Raw genomic sequence first — 21,208 nt, 5'->3', positions numbered from 1 at the left:
TGCAGAGATGGAGCGTTGACAGACAGGTGGAAGGTTCAGGAGCTTATTGACTAAAAGATGGAGTTACAAATGTCCTCCCATAGAAAAACATGTTTGACAAAGGAGGTCAGCTGGACTAGTGTTTCTCAAATGGGGGTGTGTGTACCCATCGGTGGTCTTTGGAGTACTGTGGAGGGGCTGAGAGATTAAAGAAGAAGTTACATTACATGTTTCTTTTAAATAATTAAACTAGATGTTGTCTCCAATATTCCTGTTTTGAATGCAGTCATTAACACTGCTCTAGAACAAAGGCCTTCCCTTCAGGATAAGGTTTGTTCAGATAGTTTCAATGTTGAATTTTGATGTGATGTTGAAACTAACAGCACTTTGCCGTGAATGGAGTTACGGCAGTCTTCTTTTTTTATTACAACATTGTTTTTAGTGAAGGAGGCGCTGATAGCACAGCACGGTGTTAGGCCTCTCACGATAATTAATTTTGTTGGACGATACTTTTTCCCGGAAATAATAACGATAAACGATAATATTGTCGGCACCGTTGCAAAACCATTTTAGACCACTGACATAATGATAATATATCATAATAATTCAAGTACATCCTTTCAAACAGAACTTTGTATTGAACACTCAACATTGCAAATGAAATTTGAAATAATATTCAAATATATTAATTATATATAATAAATAAACAGTTAAATAAATTATTAAAATGTATTAAATCACACACAACCAAAACAATCAATTAAATAGACTCAGGCTGGAAAACAGAGCTCTCTCTCTCATATATAAATAAATAAATAAATATGAGCACACATTGTCTCACATGCAAAAAAAATCTCCTTAAAACAACAGTCCAGTGTGCAGTCCGCTGTCCATACAAAGACCCAGATGCCTCAACAGGCCATATCCAAATCTGTATTTCAAAGATTTCGAGCAAGGAGCAACAACATGTTTGCATTGATTGTAAACTGTCAGGAAGGTGGGGGCTCTCCATCTCCAGCTGCCGTGTTCGCTCCCAGCTGGGAAAACGGAATGGGGTGTGTGGTTGTGTTTCAGGTGCAGTTTAAGGTTGGTCGTATTGCTAGCTTTTGTTGCTACCTTTTTAAAACAAATGTGACACACACCGCCTCCTTCAAATCCGTAGGTTCGCCTCGTTGATTTGGCTTAAATCCAAAATACTGCCATACCGGAGATGTGGTATTAGGTTTTGCAACCACTTCCATTTCACTTCAAATTCCCCTCGAGTAAGTCACACGTTGTCTCCTGCTTGTCGCTATATTATTAATTTTGCTGCTACACTGCTGCACGCGGAGTGTCCTGACCTGGCTGTGTCATGGGCTGTGTGTGAGCCCCGCCCCTCACAGCGCGCCGGGCTGGCAGCCACAGCCGCCGGGCTCAAATGCTGGTCACATCCTTATGTAAACAAACATGTAAACAGCAATTTATCGAGCTCAGAAAAGTTATCGAGTCCATTTTTATTTATCGTACGATAAGTCAATTTACTGATTATCGCACAGTGTACTGTGTTTCACCTTTTTCATTAGTGTTAGTGTTATTCAAATCAAAATGTCATTAGGTTCATAACCCAAGACTAAATGCTTTGAATCACAGAAACCTGTGTTTTAATTCTCAGAAATGTAACTAACTAATCTCTTTGAACAAAATGTTTGATGTCCAGAATGAACCCGGTAAGCCTGTCAAACAGCTGGATCTGACATGAACATGAAAAGGTCTTCATCTCACCTCTCGTTTTTTGAACTAGCTCCACCCATGGTGAAAGGGATAGTCAGGGAACTACAGAATAAAATACTAACACAAATCTTGTAAGTCAAATTAAAATATTGTATTGAAGAAGTATTCAGATTCCTTTTTGATTATATAATTGTATTTAAAGAGACCCTCAATGAGCCTTTTAGGTCTTTGGCCTCTCATTGCATATTCTTCTATCACTTGTTTTTTATTGTGAACATTATTTCTTTATGTGCTATTAATACAAAATCTAAATCAATAAATCAATGAAATAGCACCAAAATATAAAGATTCAAATCCAGCCTTTGAATGTGAACTGAACTTGGATTATTTAAAGAGGGAATTACAAGTTGATTAATAAATCACTTGTTATATTCCATTTCCTAATTCTTGTTTTTTTAAAGACCAAATCTTCATTTTGAAAGTCAGAATTGAGTGAAAAAGTATTCCTGTTTAATAAAGTAGAAAAACAACTCATTCAGGTTTCCCTGGTAACAATCAGGAGAAGTGAATATCTGGGGATGTTAGGTTCAGGTTCATAGGGCGAGACGTACCCCCTAAAAGTATAGCTTATATAATGGATATATATTCAACCTTTACTCTATATGTCCTTTCACCTGTTAAAGTTCAGAGTTTAACTCGTGTTGTTTAGTTTTTATTCATACTATCACTACATGTTTATTTGTATTCTATAGATTTCCATAATCTAAAGAAAAATCACATTTCATTTAAATAAGGACTAGTCAAAAAGATATAAATCAACAATGCAGGAAAAGTAAAGTGTTAAATGATATCGTTTTTACAATTCACCTCAAAAGGTTCTGTTGACCTCCATATAAATGAACTCTTACCGCATGAAAGCATGATGTTCCTTTAACTCCTTCTCCCTGATCTCACGTCTCTTTGCAGCTTCTCTCTCCTCCTCAGCCCTGCAGAGATGGAGCGTTGACAGACAGGTGGAAGGTTCAGGAGCTTATTGACTAAAAGATGGAGTTACAAATGTCCTCTCATAGAAAAACATGTTTGACAAAGGAGGTCAGCTGGACTAGTGTTTCTCAAATGGGGGTGTGTGTACCCATCGGTGGTCTTTGGAGTACTGTGGAGGGGCTGAGAGATTAAAGAAGAAGTTACATTACATGTTTCTTTTAAATAATTAAACTAGATGTTGTCTCCAATATTCCTGTTTTGAATGCAGTCATTAACACTGCTCTAGAACAAAGGCCTTCCCTTCAGGATAAGGTTTGTTCAGATAGTTTCAATGTTGAATTTTGATGTGATGTTGAAACTAACAGCACTTTGCCGTGAATGGAGTTACGGCAGTCTTCTTTTTTTATTACCATGTTGTTTTTAGTGAAGGAGGCGCTGATAGCACAGCCTGTTAGGCCTCTCACGATAATTAATTTTGTTGGACGATACATTTTCCCGGAAATAATAACGATAAACGATAATATTGTCGGCACCGTTGCAAAACCATTTTAGACCACTGACATAATGATAATATATCATAATAATTCAAGTACATCCTTTCAAACAGAACTTTGTATTGAACATTCAACATTGCAAATGAAATTTGAAATAATATTCAAATATATTAATTATATATAATAAATAAACAGTTAAATAAATTATAAAAATGTATTAAATCACACACAACCAAAACAATCAATTAAATAGACTCAGGCTGGAAAACAGAGCTCTCTCTCTCAGATATATATATATATATATATAAAATATATAAATAAATAAATATGAGCACACATTGTCTCACATGCAAAAAAAAACTCCTTAAAACAACAGTCCAGTGTGCAGTCCGCTGTCCATACAAAGACCCAGATGCCTCAACAGGCCATATCCAAATCTTTATTTCAAAGATTTCGAGCAAGGAGCAACAACATGTTTGCATTGATTGCAAACTGTCGGGAAGGTGGGGGCTCTCCATCTCCAGCTGCCGTGTTTGCTCCCAGCTGGGAAAACGGAATGGGGTGTGTGGTAGTGTTTCAGGTGCAGTTTAAGGTTGGTCGTATTGCTAGCTTTTGTTGTTACCTTTTTAAAACAAATGCGACACACACCGCCTCATTCAAATCCGTAGGTTCGCCTCGTTGATTTGGCTTAAATCCAAAATACTGCCATACCGGAGATGTGGTATTAGGTTTTGCAACCACTTCCATTTAACTTCAAATTCCCCTCGAGTAAGTCACACGTTGTCTCCTGCTTGTCGCTATATTATTAATTTGGCTGCTACACTGCTGCACGCAGTGTCCTGACCTGGCTGTGTCATGGGCTGTGTGTGAGCCCCGCCCCTCACATCGCGCCGGGCTCAAATGCTGGTCACATCCTTATGTAAAGAAACATGTAAACAGCAATTTATCGAGTTCAGAAAAGTTATCGAGTCCTTTTTTATTTATCGTACGATAAGTCAATTTACTGATTATCGCGACAGGCCTACACTGTGTTTCACCTTTTTCATTAGTGTTAGTGTTATTCAAATCAAAATGTCATTAGGTTCATAACCCAAGATTAAATGCTTTGAATCAAAGAAACCAGTGTTTTAATTCTCAGAAATGTAACTAACTAATTTCTTTGAACAAAATGTTTGATGTCCAGAATGAACCCGGTAAGCCTGTCAAACAGCTGGATCGGACATGAACATGAAAAGGTCTTCATCTCACCTCTCGTTTTTTGAATCAGCTCCACCCATGGTGAAAGGGATAGTCAGGGAACTACAGAATAAAATACAAACACAAATCTTGTAAGTCAAATTAAAAAATTGTATTAAAGAAGTATTCAGATTCCTTTTTGAATACATAATTGTATTTAAAGAGACCCTCAATGAGCCTTTTAGGTCTTTGGCCTCACATTGCATATTCTTCTATCACTTGTTTTTTATTGTGAACATTATTTCTTTATGTGCTATTAATACAACATCTAAATCAATAAATCAATGAAATAGCACCAAAATATACAGATTCAAATGCAGCCTTTGAATGTGAACTGGACTTGGATTATTTAAAGAGGGAATTACAAGCTGATTAATAAATTACTTGTTATATTCCATTTCCTAATTCTTGTTTTTTTAAAGACCAAATCTTCATTTTGAAAGTCAAAATTGAATGAAAAAGTATTCCTGTTTAATAAAGTAGAAAAACAACTCATTCAGGTTTCCCTGGTAACAATCAGGAGAAGTGAATACCTGGGGATGATGTTAGGCCGACGTTCACGGGACAAGACGAGCTGCCTATAAGAGGAGAAGAAATAAAGAAGTTATTTTATTCCTACAGTTCTTCCCGTTTCTTTGTTTAAAGTAAAGAACTTGAATACAAAATGCAAGTAGATGTACAGCCATTAAAATATACATTTGATTCTGTGTCAAATACTCATTATGTAGAATGATTTCCTTTCAGAACTATGTGTATTTCACAATTTGATTATACTTAATGACACATTAATGTGTTAATCATGTTTAATATTGTAGCTGTTGAAAATACATCTAATTTCAGCTCATTTATTTACTGTTTTTTATTAATTAATTGTTTTGTATCATAATGTATTTTTGTTGATTAATCGTGATATCATTAAATTAGTAAAATGGATTAAATGTTAATTCCACCCCTAAATGTAGGGCAGTAGACCTATGAAGTAGCAGAAGATAAAAGTGAAATGATTTAAAATGGTCCTGAATTAAATTAAATGTGTGTATTTCTTGTTAACTTAAATAATATCTGATTAAATATGACAAGTTTCCTGTAATCTGAAAAAACACATTGCATGAGATCTCCTTATAAAACAAAATGTCCGATAAAGATAAACAACAACTTTTATAATAATATCACTAACTTTAATGCAGCTTCGGTTGTGGTAACAATGTACACCAACACAAAAACATCGCGACCAACCGTCACATTAACGGTTTATAAAGCCGTTAAAAAAACGGTAAGTTTTCTAGAACAATGAGGAAGTTTGTGCTAAGCTAACTGAGTCCTAGCTAGCATACACGGTTAAAGATATTTATAACTAGATAGCATTCGAGGTAACGTTACAGCACGAATAGTATTACATATATACATATTTAATATCTACTGAGACTGAATCAAAGTATTGTATTGTATGATATACGTTTATATGTCGAAGGTTACATCCGCAGTTCAGCTTACCTTTAGTGCGCAGCAGTTATTTGTCAAAGTGAAAGTGAAACTTATCATGACTCCAAAAATAACAAGGAAATGTGACATCAGTTGGAGGTTGTTTGTATAGAAAACACACGGATTACAGGGAGTCAGACATTAATAAAATGCGTTTCTGAAATCAATTTCAAATCTAAACCTCACTGTAAGAATATCAGTCTTCTTATGGATCATTCAGGCAGATATAATTGATTTTCAGGCTGGTATAAAGTAACAAATACAGGGCTTATTTGACACAAGAGATCTCAAAACTCTTCCGCCTGGTCCCGCCCAGTAGTCTGCTGTGAACAAAAATATAAACGCAACACTTTTGTTTTTGCTCCCATTTTTCATGAGATGAACTCAAAGATCTAAAACATTTTCTAAATACACAAAATAACCATTTCTCTCAAATATTGTTCACAAATCTGAAAAAATCTGTGATAGTGAGCACTTCTCCTTTGCCGAGATAATCCATCCCACCTCACAGGTGTGGCATATCAAGATAATGATTAGACAGCATGATTATTGCACAGGTGTGCCTTAGGCTGGCCACAATAAAAGGCCACTCTGAAACGTGCAGTTTTGCTTTATTGGGGGGGTCTGGGGGGTCCGAAAACCAGTCAGTTTAACCCTAACCCTAACATGTCACCCATTGAGCATGTTTGGGATGCTCTGGATCGGCGTATACGATTCCTGCCAATATCATATCTGGTGTGACCACCATTTGCCTCACGCAGTTCAACTCATCTCCTTGGCATAGAGTTGATCAGGTTGTTGATTGTGTCCTGTGGGATGTTGGTCCACTCCTCTTCAATGGCTGTGCGAAGTTGCTGGATATTGGCAGGAACTGGAACACGCTGTCGTATACGCCGATCCAGAGCATCCCAAACATGCTCAATGGGTGACATGTTAGGGTTAGGGTTAGGGTTTAACCCTAGTGTTTTCGGACCCCCCCCCCCCCCCCCAGACCCCCTGTGTTCACTATCACAGATTTTTTCAGATTTGTGAACAATATTTGAGAGAAATGGACATTGCGACCAACCGTCACATTAACGGTTTATAAAGTTTTCTAGAACAATGAGGAAGTTTGTGCTAAGCTAACTGAGGCCTAGCTAGCATACACGGTTGAAGACAGTTAGAAACTAGATAGCATTCGAGGTAACGTTACAGCACCAGTAGTATTACATATATACATATTTAATATGTACTGAGACTGAATCAAAGTGTTCAATAATATACGTTTATATATACGTTTATATGTCAAAGGTTGAATCCTCAGATCAGCCTTCTTAGTGCGCAGCAGTTATTTGTCAAAGTGAAACTCAACATGACAAAACATGAGGAGGTGTGAAAACGTCAGTTGGAGGTTGCTTGTATATAAAACACAGATTACAGGGAGTCAGACATTAATAAAATCCGTTTCTGAAATCAATTTTTTATTGAAACCTCACTGTAAGAATATCAGTCTTCTTATGGACCATTCAGGCGGATATAACTGATTTTCAGGTGGGTATAAAGTAACAGAAACAGGGGTTATTTGAAACGAGAGAGCCCAAAACTCTTCCGCCTGGTCACACCCAATACTCTGCTGTGATTTTCAGCTTTCGGTGCACACTTTGACACCGTTCATTGTTGCTCTCGATATGTGTAACAGGTGAAAGAACAGTGCTGCACAAGTACACAGAGGCTTTACTTGAGTAAAAGTACAGAGTATAACAAGCAAACAACACGTTCTTTACAATCTACAATCGTAAATGAAGTATATTAAAGTGTATATAGAGTTGTTTTTACTAAATGTAAGAGATACCAGATAAATACACTTTTATAGCTTTTATGAGTTTTCTTGTCTTTCTGTAAATCTCTACTGAAAAAGTTGATTATCTGTCTAAGTAATAATCCCTTGTAGCACAGGCTCCAAATATCTGCCTATAGAGAATGTGTTTTTGTGTTGTGTTGTTGGTAAGGGATTTTATTTAAAAGTTGAGTTATATTATTAATCATGATCATTATCCACCCTTGTTATGTCCAGTAATGTGTATTTAGAGCAGTGGTTCTCAACTGGTCAGGCCTCAGGACCCACTTTTTACTTGGTCAATACACCGCGACCCAACATTTTGAAGCACTCAAATCTATTCAACAAAAAAACGTGCTGTAATATATACGCTTTTCAGCATACAATATTAATAATTAACAATTGAAGTACAGTGCATATATCCCTTATATCCCTTGACAGAACTAAAGTATGCTTTTAAAAAAGGTATAATGAGATGATGGAATCAAAGCTGAACTATATAAAAAGGCACACATGCTGAAGACCCAACCCCAGCAAGGGGGGGGATTCTCCCCCAGGAGATTTTTAGAAATACTAACATAAACTATGCATTCTGGTACACTCTGAGAAGAAAATAAATAAATCTATTACAACCCGACATATTAATAATATTCTATGCCATTGTTTGTTTTTCACTTTGTTCTGACAGCTTGCTGCGAGAAGAGTAAAGAGGAGATAGTCTGTGTGACTTACTTTAAATTGTGGGTAAGGGTAGATAGCTCCCATTGTTCTGTGACCTGTCAATGATCAAACCAGGGGTCATATTTCTTTGTGTTCATTTTCATCTGAAGTTGTACCCATGGATGTATAAAGAAGAGATCTACCGCAAAGTTACTCTCCGTGGGGACTTCCGGCAACAATCTTGATTCTGATTGGCCAGAAGACTCGGAAAAAACATAAGCAAAGATATTTTATTGAGAAGATGATCACTACGTGACAGAAGTTTTCAAAAACGTTTATGGTCTCCGGTACTTCCAGTCCAACGCCGACTGCATGCACAGCGTTAGAAAATCGGGCCTTCAAAATAAAAGTTTGAATTTTTCCCCCAAAAAAAAAAAAAGAATTCCAATTTTATTTTTTTATTTTTTCACTCACACATCCACGACCCACTCGAAAAGGGTCCTCGACCCACTTTTGGGTCGCGACCCACCAGTTGAGAACCACTGATTTAGAGTGTATATAACTGACATACTTTCTTTACAGGTGTAATTTCACAGTTTCACTTTTACTTGTGCCTGTATAAAATATTCTAGTACTTTTCCATGATGTGTGAAGCCAGATGAAGCTGTGTGCTTAGGAATTCAGATGATAGACGAGACAGTTTTCTTTTTCAAAATAGAATACAATACAACTTTATTTGTAGCACTTTAAAACCTCCAGACTAAAGCGCTGTTCAGAGAAATAAAGAAACTAATGAAATACAGGAAACACAGCTCAGCTCTAATAGAGAGGCGAAGTCCCTACTTTTTCCTGTTGTCCCCACGTGCTTTAAAACCACCGCCATAGTGCCAGTGGCCAAACACTCTGCTGCAGCAGGCCCGAATGACTTACACCCATTCTCATGAAGTGCTTCGAGAAGTTGGTCCTAGCACAGCTTAAATCCCGCCTATCACAGACACTGGACCCCCATCAATTTGCATACCGGACTAATAGGAGCACGGAAGGTGCTGTTTCCATAACACTTCACACCGTCCTCTCACATCTGGAAAAAAACAACTCCTATGCAAGACTGCTGTTCATCGACTTCAGTTCAGGCTTCAACACCGTCATCCCCTCCAAACTAATCACAAAACTCAATGACCTGGGCATCGACGCCCCCCTTTGTAATTGGATTTTAGACTTTCTAACCAACAGACCCCAGCATGTCAGGTTGGATAATCTCTCTTCCATGACCCTCAGCCTAAATAGCGGTGTCCCACAAGGCTGCGTGCTGAGCCCCCTCCTCTACTCTATCTTCACCCACGACTGTACCCTGTACATGGTTCAAACCCCATCATCAAGTATGCAGACGACACAACGGTGATCGGCCTCATCCACAACAACGATGAGACGGCCTACAGGGAGGAGGTTCAGCATCTGACTGAGTGGTGTGCTGACAATAACCTGGCCCTTAACACAACAAAAACAAAAGAACTCATTGTGGACTTCAGGAAATCGAAAGGCAACACACTCCCATCCACATAAATGGAACGGTGGTGGAGCGTGTGTCTAGCTTCAAGTTCCTGGGGGTCCGCATATCCGATGACCTCTCATGGTCCAACAATACCACCAGCATAGTAAAGAAGGCTCACCAGCGTCTCTTCTTCCTGAGGAAACTAAAGAAAGATCACCTCTCTCCTCAGTTTCTGGTGAACTTTAATCGCTGCACCATCGAGAGCATCCTGACCAGCTGTATCACAGCCTGGTATGGGAACTGCACACTGCTCAATAGGAAGGCATTGCAGAGGGTGACGAAAATCGGCCAACGCATAATCGGTGTCCCACTCCCTGCCATCGAGGACATCCAGGGGATACGTTGTTTGCAGAGGGCGCACAACATCTTCAAAGACACCTCTCATCCTGCAAACTATCTGTTTGTCCTCCTACCCTCGGGGAGGCGCCTCAGGAGCCTCCGGTCCAAGACCAGCAGGTTCAGGGTCAGCTTCTTCCCCAGGGCTGTTACCCTGCTGAACTCTTCCCGCTGATAGACTCAAGCCCATACCCACCACCCACCTGTTTATATCTTTTACTGTCAATGCCGTTTACACTGTATATATTCATCTGTTTATAGCCTATTTATAATTATTCTATTTATAATAATTCCATGTATAATTATTCTCATTATGTAGACCTCTGCACTGCTATTTTGCACTTCTGGTCAGATGCCTAAACTTACATTTCGTCACTAGTACATGTACTACGTAATGAAAATAAAGTTGAATCTGAATCTGAATTCTGATTCTGACGGTTTATTCAACAGCCAAGCTTAATATTTGACAGTTCTTTAAATGTTTTGTGTGTTCATATTTAAATGCGTACAGTTTAGGATGCCAGATAAATGTAGCGCAGTAAAAACTACATGATTATCCTTTGAGATGAAGTCTATATAAATATAAAGTAAAAAGAAAATACTCAAGTAAAGTACAAGAACCCGAAATGTGCCTTTAAGTAAAAAACTTGACTAAATGTAGATATTCATTTCACCACTGATTATTGCATTAAACCCTAAAAACTGTACTAATAATGAACAAATTTACACAAAAAATTACTTAAAGAATTTGTAAACTTGATACCATTTTTTTTCAATCAACCCATTTATTGTTTGAGGTTTTATATATAATCTTTGACAGTTAAATGTACCTTTAAAACAAGATATTCATTATTTGAGTGTCCAAATCAGCATTAGAAAGTAATTTAGATGAATGTAGTGCAGTAAATACGTAATAAGTAAAGTACAAGTACATTAAGTTTGCTTAATTAAGTACATTACTCGAGTAAATGAACTTTCACCGCTGCTGATATTTAATGAATGTTATTTAAAAGCAGGCGCTCGGATTCAGAACAGAGAGATTCTTTTACATGAAGTTTAGTTTCACACAGAAGGCCACGTCTCAAGGTTTTTGTATTTTAGTCTTCTTCTTCTTTGGTGTAACGTCAGAGGTCCAACTCGGTGTCGTGTAGCCATGCCCGCATTTCTGGTCCTGAGTGGAAGAGGCTGGCTTCAGAGGCTGGTCTAGATAAAGGGCAGGTGGTGATTATGTGTTGGGCAGTCTGCTCAGGGTCACCACACTCACATGCAGCACTGCCGCCCCCCAGCCCTCAGGGGCTCCCGATCTGTGCTCCAAATTCCTCGACTTCTTCCAGGCGAAAGTCGAGGCCACCCATCAGCAGCTCCCGGCGCCTGGCCCTCCCCCACTACCTGCACCTCAGCCACCTGGTAATGCACCCCCAGCGCCGCGCCTCTCCCACTCCAACCTCTCCTCCTTCTCCCTTGTGGATGCTCTCAATGTGGCAAAACTGGTCAGTTCGGCCAAGACCTCCACCTGCTCCCTGGACCCCATGCCCACAGCCCTGGTCAAGGACTGCCTACCCACCCCTACATGGTGGTCATCATCAACGCTTCTCTGGCTCCTGGTATAGTCCCCACAAGCTTCAAAATGGCTTCAGTCACCCCCATACTCAAAAAACCTGGCCTGGATCCCGACGACCTCCAGAACCACCGGCCGATCTCCAACCTTCCTTTCCTAAGCAAAACTCTGGAAAGAGTGGTCGCCGGCCAACTCCATCTGTACATGTCCAACCATGAGCTCTATGAGCCCTTCCAATCCGGCTTCAGACAGCAACACAGCACTGAGACCGCCCTCATCAAGATCACCAATGATCTCCTCATTGCTGCTGACTCTGGCTGCCTCAGCATCCTCATCCTCCTGTACCTCTCTGCAGCGTTTGACTCCATCTCTCACAACATCCTCCTCACCCGCCTCTCAGACCTCCTAGGTGTCACTGGCACAGCGCTGTCTTGGTTCACATCCTACCTCCATAACAGGAAACAGTTTGTCTCCATCAATGGCTCAAATTCGCCCCCGGCCCCAGTCCACCACGGTGTACCCCAGGGCTCTGTGCTTGGCCCCCTCCTGTTCACCATTTACATGCTCCCCCTCGGCCAGATCATCCGACATCATGGACTCAATTTCCACTGTTACGCTGTTGATACCCAACTGTATCTCAGCACTACTCCATCCTCCCAGCTCCCCCCTCAGACTCTCATCAACTGCCTGCATGACATCCAAGCAGGGATGTCATGCAACTATCTCAAACTAAACAGCAGGAAAACAGAGCTCATGGTTGTGGCACCCAAGGCGCTGCTCCAGAAGGTTGGTGACTTCATCCTCGAGGTCGACGGCTGCTCCATCTCCCCATCTCCTGAAGCCCGCAACCTGGGTGTCATCCTCGACTCCACCCTCTCCTTCCACTCCCACGTCAAGTCTGTGACCAAATCGGCCTTTTTCCATCTAAGGAACATTGCAAGACTCCGACCGTCACTCTCGGAGTCGTTTGCCGAAACCCTAGTTCATGCGTTTGTCACCTCCCGCTTGGACTACTGCAATGGTCTCCTGTTTGGGGTTCCCAACAAAACCCTGGACAGGCTCCAGTATGTCCAAAACTGTGCTGCTCGGGTACTCACACATACAAATCCATGGCAGCACATCACTCCCACCCTCATCCACCTCCACTGGTTGCCGGTCAAATCCCGCATATCATTCAAAATCCTCCTCCTTACCTACAAGTCCCTCCATGCCCATGCCCCCCAGTACCTATCGGACATCCTTCACCCACATGCCCCACCCCGGAACCTGCGTTCTTCAGACTCTGGCCTGCTTACCACCCCCCGCACCAAACTGCGAACCTTCGGGGACAGAGCCTTCAGCGTGGCAGCCCCCACCCTCTGGAACGCTCTCCGTGCGGAGATCCGCAACAGCCCCACCCTTGACGCCTTCAAAAAGCCCCTCAAGACCCATCTGTTCACCAAGGCCTTTGGCCCCTAATCTATTTGTTGTTTTTGTCTGACTGGTTGTCTGATTGCCTTTTGTTTTGTTATGTTTGTTTTGCCCTGTTCTTCCTTGTAAAGCGACCTTGGGTCCCATGAAAGGCGCTTTGTAAATCTAAGCTAATATTATTATTATTATTATTAGATTAGTAAAAAGGGGAATTCAATCGGGGGAAAAAAGCAAAATAAAACATAATAATCATTTTACAAATAACACGAAAATACATTACATTCCTCATTAGAGTATGCCTTTAAATCTAAGGCATTTCTTTGCAGGTTAATATTGTTAATACAAATGATAAATGAACTAATGAATTATAATGTACTATAATGGGAGACCTACACTAAGATACTTATAATAATAATAATAATACATTGGATTTGTATAGCGCTTTTCCTAATGCTCAAAGACACTTTACATAAAATCAGAAACAGTACAAAGAGTATAAGTCATTAAAGTCAGCTTTACCAGTTTAATATATATATATATATATGTCAGATTAATGGATCAATACCTGGAAAGTGCTAAATGAGGAGGTTACGTGATATATATCCACTGCATGACCTTATAGGTGCTGTTACGCCCGACTCATAGGCTGCAACAAAGATGGGAGACCAGACAAGTTAAGTGTAACACAAAGCATATTTATTTACTACAACCAAAACCCAAGGTCTTCAAAGCAACCTAATAAACATGAGTCGGTCATCAGTGATGATTGCGTGTCCGGGTGTGTGAAACTGTGCAGAAACAAAGACCTGTCCAACAGAAGAGTGAGCGGGCAGTATGGGTTGGTGTTGGCTTTTTATGGAGACGGCCCAGGAAGGTTTCTCATTTCTCCATTTCCCCTCCTCGACTCCTATCCTCACTTCTTAGTCCCGCCCACAGGAGATGCGAGCGGAGGAGTCGAGGAGGGGGAATTAGAGAAATGAGAAACCTTCCAGGTGTGGCTTATCAGGTTGATCACCTGAATGACAAACAAGAGCCAGCCAGCAGAACACAAAGGCAGAGACCCCTAGTGGAGAGGAGGGGGTCGTCACAGTGCCCAGTGGATTATGAATGAGGACTAGGGCTGGTGATGCAATGATACCATGAATGAATACAGATGTGTAGTGATGTAATTAATTGGAAGAGCTGGAGATTAATATATTGTTTAAACAAATTATAATATGTGCAGCCACTACAATAAGGAGCTTATATAATAACAGAGCATTGAGAGACACAAAATAATAAAAAGTATATTATTCACAGCAACCTCAAAAGAGAGAAACTCAATGTTATTATGTGCACACATGTAGAAAATATACAACATATAACCATGAAATTATAATTCATTCCAATGAAAAACAAAATCTGATTTGATTACTTCTTCACTTTGACTCAAATAATATAATCCAAGATATTGAGTTTATTATTATGATGATACTATACTTCAGCCTGTGTCCTAACTAAGTTTACTGCATGCCATGGTTTGTCTAAATTGGCATAACATGTAATATAACAATGATTCAACATTTAACATTCTGTTTGCCTGATGTTTCTGTTTAATGGTTTATACGGTTATGTATTTTAAAACGTCACTTTTTCAAATGAAAGTGCACTTAGGTACATTATGCTTGCATGTATTAGCTGTTAACTGATTAGCATTCAGTTTGTTGTATAAACAAAACGATTGTATTCGTGATACATATATATATATATATATATATATATATATATATATATATATATATATATATATGTATATGTATATAACCCACTCCAAGATAGAAAATCCTAATCTCTCCTCTTTACCGTCGAGATTTAACAGCAATCACCTGGTAGTTTTTTCAATGCTTGATTTCTTGTGATTTCATTTTTTTATATATCAGAATTTCCCATGTCAGCAAAATGTTTTGTGTAAATTAAAATGTTCTCTTTTTCCCACTTTATTCAACATCGCCGGCAACTGTCGTTTTTTTGACTCACTTTTTTATCACTTATTTGTACTGTTTCGTCATCTCGGCATCTTTTCATTGGTCCTCCTTGCTTTTAACGCTTAAGGGCTTCGCTCAGTTACGCCATGTTTTAACATCATACTGTTAGAAGTTGTGGGTAAATCCCTCGGTCAAAGTCTGCAAAAATATTGACTCACAGCACTGGACGACTTGAAAGTGGGACGGCCCTTTGCCCTCACAGGTTTTAGCAGTAAAACGCGCCTCAAAGTCAGGGGGTCTTGATATTGGGACTTTGTTTCCAAGTCTCACACAAAGACACTGACGAGTTCTGCATGTCCATCCTTACCCTGAAGGCAGGGTGGAGCAGCTCGGTGAATGTGGTGTGGAAGGTGTGGATGTGGGTGACTTTGTTTGCAGAGATCCTGTAGAAGGACAGAGTGCCAGCAGGGCAGTCCAGGTACACCCCCAGTGTGTTCGAGGGGGGGACAGGGATCTTTTCTCTCTTGTTACTGTGCAGGATAGAGTAACCATCTTTTTCAGAGCAGCTCAGACTCCAGGACTGGTCATTCCTTCCAAGGCAGCGGTCCTCCCTGTCTCCTCTCCTTTTGATTCCTCTGTAAGTCACTCCTATATAAACATGTCCTGTCCATCCTACCTCAAAGTAACTGCGACCGGCCAGACCATCTGTACACAGAACCTGTTTCCAGTAGTCAAATCTCTCTGGATCATCAGGATATGGCTGCGTCTCTCTGCTCGCTGTCAACTTCCTGTTGTTGTCGGACAGAATGAGATTTTTGTTTGCCGTCTTTGGGTCCAGTGTCAGTTTACGGGCGTCTGATGGAGAGAATATTAGCATCGTTAATGTGAGCATTTCAGCTTCTTAATGTTACCTTCTAGCTTGGATCACAGCTAGGCACGTTCCAAGAGCCCTTTCAGGACTACCTCATTTGGACAGGATTTTAGACTTTTCAGTTCGGACCAGTGAAACCAGGTCCGGACCAAACAGCCCACAAAGTGAACCAGTGAATGGTAGGCTTTGGGCGCCATTGAAGATTTTCAATATTTTATCTCACAAGGAGGTTGCAGCAGTCCAGGCAGGACAAGAGGATCTTTAATCATTTGATGCATCCCTAGGGTGTTTTTATACATTTACAGCAAGGTTTTCTAAGAACAACAGTTTGTCCTCCTGTGTTTCAACCTGTTCACTTTCTTTAATAAAAACACACTTACACTTCCTTAGACCCGGTCTCATTAACTGCTGTCCACCATGGTCCACCCTGATGTCAAAACAAAGTCAGATCAGCACTTAATGACTTACTCTAAACCACTTTTTGAGCTACTGAATAAACAAACTCAACCTGTCTGTCCATACCTGAGAGATTCAAATCTTTCAGCAGAAAGAAGTTTCACTCCTTTGTCTCCAGGATTATTGTAGCTGACGTCCAGCTCTCTCAGGACGGAGTTGGATGTCAGTGCAGAAGCCAGAGAAGAAATGCCTTTCTTTGTGATCAGACAGCCTGATAACCTGCACACACACAATACAGTTTTTATTAGGGATGTAACGATACCAAAAACTCACGGTACGATAATATCGCGATAACAAGTCCACGGTACGGTATTTATCGCGATATTGAATAATAAAGGGAAGAAGAAAAAAAATCTGAATTTTTTTTCAATAAAACATTTTTTTATTACATAATAAATCTGATTTTTACAGCATTTTTGTAGGATAGCAGTATTTTAAAGTGTCAAAAACAAAGTGACATTAACAGACTGGAACAAGAAAACCAGTGTTTTTGTACCTACTGGTACTACCAAACAAAGTAAGCATTTTCTTTTTGCCACTGCATCTCACAAATAAACAAGGACATTTAATAATCAGACCCTGCAATAAAATAAATCAAGTTTCACTTTAGTTTTTCAAGTAACTCAACTCAAACTCACTAGGCACTCACTCAGCATCATCAGACAGGTTTTTAGGAATATGAGAATGTCCACATTTCCAGGTATTTATAAGCTGGGATGTTTGGGCATTTAGAATATCCCCTGCTCTGGAAAAAACTATCTCGCTTGGTACTGATGTTGCTGGGACAGCAGTGGTCGCGTTAACCGAATATTTTATTTAACAATGACGGAAAAATCTGAAAGCAGTCTGTCATTTTGACAGATTAGAACAAACTCGGAACAGCGCCAACGTTTCCCCGCAGCCAGGCTCTGGTGTTATGCCGTGTTATGCATGCCCTCCAAAAGGAAATGATATAGTTTCCAAACCGTACTTTGCCGTACAGATCAATACATGTCTGGGAGGTCTTGCTTTACGCTGTGCGCGTCCCGCGAGGTGCATGCACACACGGCATAACACCGCCCCCCCCCCCCCCCCCCGTTGACAGTTCACGAGCATGCTCTATCGTGAACCTTTCAGACCCGACGGGTAATAAGGGATTATGACGGATATTTTATGATCCTGTCTGTCGAAATGACGGACAGCGAAAAAGTCTAACGCCAGGCCTATTGACAGGGCGAGATATAAATATATGGTTGGTACTTGTCAATGTCTCTCTAGGTGTGTAAATGTAGCCCTGTAAATACGATGTCCTTTTGTGTTATCTGTTGTTTTATTTTCATGTTGTAACCTACTTGTTGCCATGTTAGACAGGTATCTCTTGAAAAAGAGATCGATGATCTCAATGGGACCACCTGGTTAAATAAAGGTTTAAAAAAAAAAAAGTGTTTACAAAAAATAATATATATTTTTTTAATTAATTTTTGGGGAAAATCGCGGTAGATTTTGTCAGTCTCACGACGGTATTGGGAAGTTTATTTACCGCGATACCGCGATATTCGGTATATCGTTACATCCCTAGTTTTTATATATAACTTGTTCCTGCTTTTTGTGAGAACTGTTTTGGCAAACACCTTTTGTAAACAAGAGATTTGTGAAAAGGCCATGCCAAGGATTTTTTCCGACTAACTCTGGTGCATTATTTATTTTACACAGATCCCTGTTCCCCCCAATACCAACAACGCTACTTGGAGGTGGACTGGAGACTATTATGAGATTAAATCGTTCAATATTAAAGTGCAGAGAGTTCCAAAGTACTGGGATAGAAAGTTATCCTCTGTATCCATTACAAATATTTCCACCCAATGTTCGTTGTGCACAATATCTGTTAAACAGATGAATGAATCCTGACCTGAGAGATTTCAGTTTACAGAGTGGATTCTGCAGTCCTTCACAGAGCAGCTCCACTCCTGAATCCTGCAGGTCGTTGTTGCTCAGGTCCAGCTCTCTCAGACTGGAGGACTCAGAGCTCAGCACTGAAGACAGAGCTTTGCAGCTTTCCTCTGACAGATTACAGCAATTCAGCCTGAAGAAGGATTGGCAACAAAAACGTAACGTAAGATATTTCTTTCATATTTAATATTCATTCTTTAGAATAGAAAATAAATAATGCTTCACAATAATTAAAAGACTTAAAATACTAAGTAATAACACCCCAAAAAAAATCCCCCTTGGAGCACCCTCATTTTCAACCTACAGAGCTTTGGTGGAGGCTTTCACCACTGGCATCAGCCTCAGAAGAGCCTCCTCTGAATCTGAGTATGTCTTCAGGTCAAACACCTCCAGGTCGTCTTGTGAAGACAGTAAGATGAAGACCAAAGCTGACCACTGAACAGCTGACAACTTATCAGTGGACAGAGAAGTTGAATTCAGGCCTTTCTGGATCTCCTGAATTAGTGAACTGTCGTTCAGTTCATTCAGACAGTGGAAGAGATTGATGCTTCTCTCAGCAGAGAGATTATTTTCGATCTTACTTTTGATGTATTTAACTGTTTCCTGATTGGTCAGTGGGCTGCTTCCTGTCTGTGTCATCAGGCCTCGTAGGAGTGTCTGCTTGGTCTCCAATGAGAGACCCATGAGGAAGCGGAGGAACAAGTCCAGGTGTCCGTTTGGACTCTGTAAGGCCTTGTCCACAGCACTCTGATAGAAGTGTTCAGGTCTGACTCCGATCAATTTAGACCACAGTGTTTGTTCTTCTGCCAGCAGATTGACACCAGAGTTGAAGAATGTCAGATGGACATGAAGAGCAGCCAGGAACTCCTGAAAGCTCAGATGGACGAAGCTGAACACCTTGTCCTGGTACAGTCCTCTCTCCTCTCTAAAGACCTGTGTGAACACTCCTGAGTACACTGAGGCTGCTCTGATATCGATGCCACACTCTGTCAGGTCGGACTCATAGAAGATCAGGTTGCCTTTCTGCAGCTCCTGAAAAGCCAGTTTCCCCAGAGCCTTCATCATCTTCCTGCTCTCTGGACTCCAGTGTGGATCTGTCTCAGCTCCTCCATCATACTTGACTGTCTTCAGTTTTGACTGAACCACCAGGAAGTGGATGTACATCTCAGTCAGGGTCTTGGGCAGCTCTCCTCCATCTCTGGTTTTCAACACATCCTGCAGAACTGAAGCAGAGATCCAGCAGAAGATGGGGATGTGGCACATGATGTGGAGGCTTCGTGAGGTCTTGATGTGGGAGATGATGGTGTCGGCCTGCTCCTGATCTTTAAATCTCTTTCTGAAGTACGCTTCCTTCTGTGGGTCAGTGAACCCTCGGACCTCTGTCACCATGTGCACACACTCAGGAGGGATCTGATTGGCTGCTGCAGGTCTTGTTGTTATCCAGAGGCGAGCAGAGGGAAGCAGCTTCCCCCTGATGAGGTTTGTCAGCAGCACATCCACTGAGGTGGACTCTGTGACATCAGTCAGGATCTCAGTTTTGTGGAAGTCCAGAGGAAGTCGACACTCATCCAGACCGTCAAAGATCAACAGGACTTGGGACTCTTCAAACCTCCAGACTCCTGGTTTTTCAAATTCAGGAAAGAAGTAATGAACAAGATCCACCAAGCTGTACTTTCTTTCTTTCAGCACATTCAGCTCTTTGAAAGAGAAAGGAAATATGAACTGGATGTCCTGGTTGGCTTCGCCTTCAGCCCAGTCCAGAGTGAACTTCTGTGTTAAGACTGTTTTCCCAATGCCAGCCACGCCCTTTGTTATCACTGTTCTGGTTGGTTTATCTCGTCCAGGTGAGGCCTTAAAGATGTCTTCACATCTGATTGTTGTTTCTGGTGTGTCTGGTTTCAAGGATGCTTTCTCAATCTGTATGACCTCGTGATCTTTATTGGCCTCCGGAGTCTCTCCCTCTGTGATGTACAGCTCTGTGTAGATCTGGTTCAGAACTGTTTGATTTCCTGCTTTAGCAATCCCCTCAAACACAAATTCAAACTTCTTCTTCAGATTAGATTTGAGTTTATGTTGGCCCATTGCAGCAAGAAATTCTACAAGAAAAAAAAGTGATTAGGGGCCGTGTTTAGGCTTGCATATTTTCATTATTGTCAACAAAGACACGGCTGGAAACGAGAAAGCAATGCCCAGAGTTGAAAGTTAAACTTTGGGAAGGCAGCAGCTTGCACGGCTTGTAATGTGAAAAGGAACAACCAATCATAGCCGAGAGATACCTTGACTTAGGTAAATATTGGTATGCAGCCAATAGGCAGAAATGGTTTATTTTAGTGACATTACCCTGACACTGATCTGTCCAGTGTTTCATCTTTCTTCATTTTATAAGAACCACTGATCAAATGTGACACGAACATTAATCATCTCTGCTCTTGTGTCTCTCAAGTGTCCGTGTTATGCAAATGCCCACACACACCAAGAGCAGAGCGAAGCGAAGCAAACTGCGTTTTCTAGGGAAAACAATGCTGTCCCATGGACAATATTTTAATAGAACTTTAAAAAACAACACCTGGAAGATAGGATGGCACTGTTAGCTGGTTATGGTCACTTAGCAACTAAAGGCGAAAGCTGCCTCAGCGCCCTTGAAAAGTCGACGCAACAGTAGGCTCTTTCTGCCCGCCCGCAGCTAGACAAACAGCTTTTGATGGGGTGTTAAGCCAGTATGTATAGATCTAATGCAGATTTGAATACAGTAAACTGTAGACGTGTGAATC

At 40.7% G+C, this 21,208-nt stretch overlaps 2 protein-coding genes across 5 annotated transcripts in view; both read right to left on the bottom strand.

The window, feature by feature from the left end:
* Positions 1 to 6,208, bottom strand: part of LOC307012791 (uncharacterized protein) — a 33,671-nt gene extending 27,463 nt beyond the window's left edge. For 3 of the 4 annotated variants that reach the window (XM_079639956.1, XM_079639957.1, XM_079639958.1), the window contains exons 1-4: positions 5,898 to 6,208; positions 4,937 to 4,981; positions 4,416 to 4,466; positions 2,598 to 2,675 (exon numbers count right to left, since the gene is read on the bottom strand). In XM_079639956.1, coding sequence (XP_079496082.1) covers positions 2,598 to 2,675; positions 4,416 to 4,444 — 107 coding nt within the window. In that variant the 5' untranslated portion in view covers positions 4,445 to 4,466; positions 4,937 to 4,981; positions 5,898 to 6,208. The remainder of the gene's footprint in view (positions 1 to 2,597; positions 2,676 to 4,415; positions 4,467 to 4,936; positions 4,982 to 5,897) is intronic. The other variant, XM_079639959.1, reaches the window with a different exon arrangement.
* Positions 6,209 to 13,891: 7,683 nt separating this feature from the next.
* LOC307047694 (NLR family CARD domain-containing protein 3-like) overlaps positions 13,892 to 21,208 on the bottom strand; it is a 38,711-nt gene continuing 31,394 nt past the window's right edge. The window contains exons 7-11 of the mRNA XM_079694811.1: positions 18,742 to 20,533; positions 18,397 to 18,570; positions 16,575 to 16,727; positions 16,433 to 16,479; positions 13,892 to 16,036 (exon numbers count right to left, since the gene is read on the bottom strand). Of these exons, the coding sequence (XP_079550937.1) occupies positions 15,471 to 16,036; positions 16,433 to 16,479; positions 16,575 to 16,727; positions 18,397 to 18,570; positions 18,742 to 20,533 (2,732 nt within the window). The 3' untranslated portion in view covers positions 13,892 to 15,470. The remainder of the gene's footprint in view (positions 16,037 to 16,432; positions 16,480 to 16,574; positions 16,728 to 18,396; positions 18,571 to 18,741; positions 20,534 to 21,208) is intronic.

The sequence above is a fragment of the Notothenia rossii genome (genome assembly GCF_949606895.1).
Source record: "Notothenia rossii genome assembly, chromosome: 7".
Lineage (NCBI taxonomy): Eukaryota > Metazoa > Chordata > Actinopteri > Perciformes > Nototheniidae > Notothenia > Notothenia rossii.
Note: the sequence above shows the minus strand (reverse complement) of the source record. Positions and strands in the feature narration are given on the sequence as shown.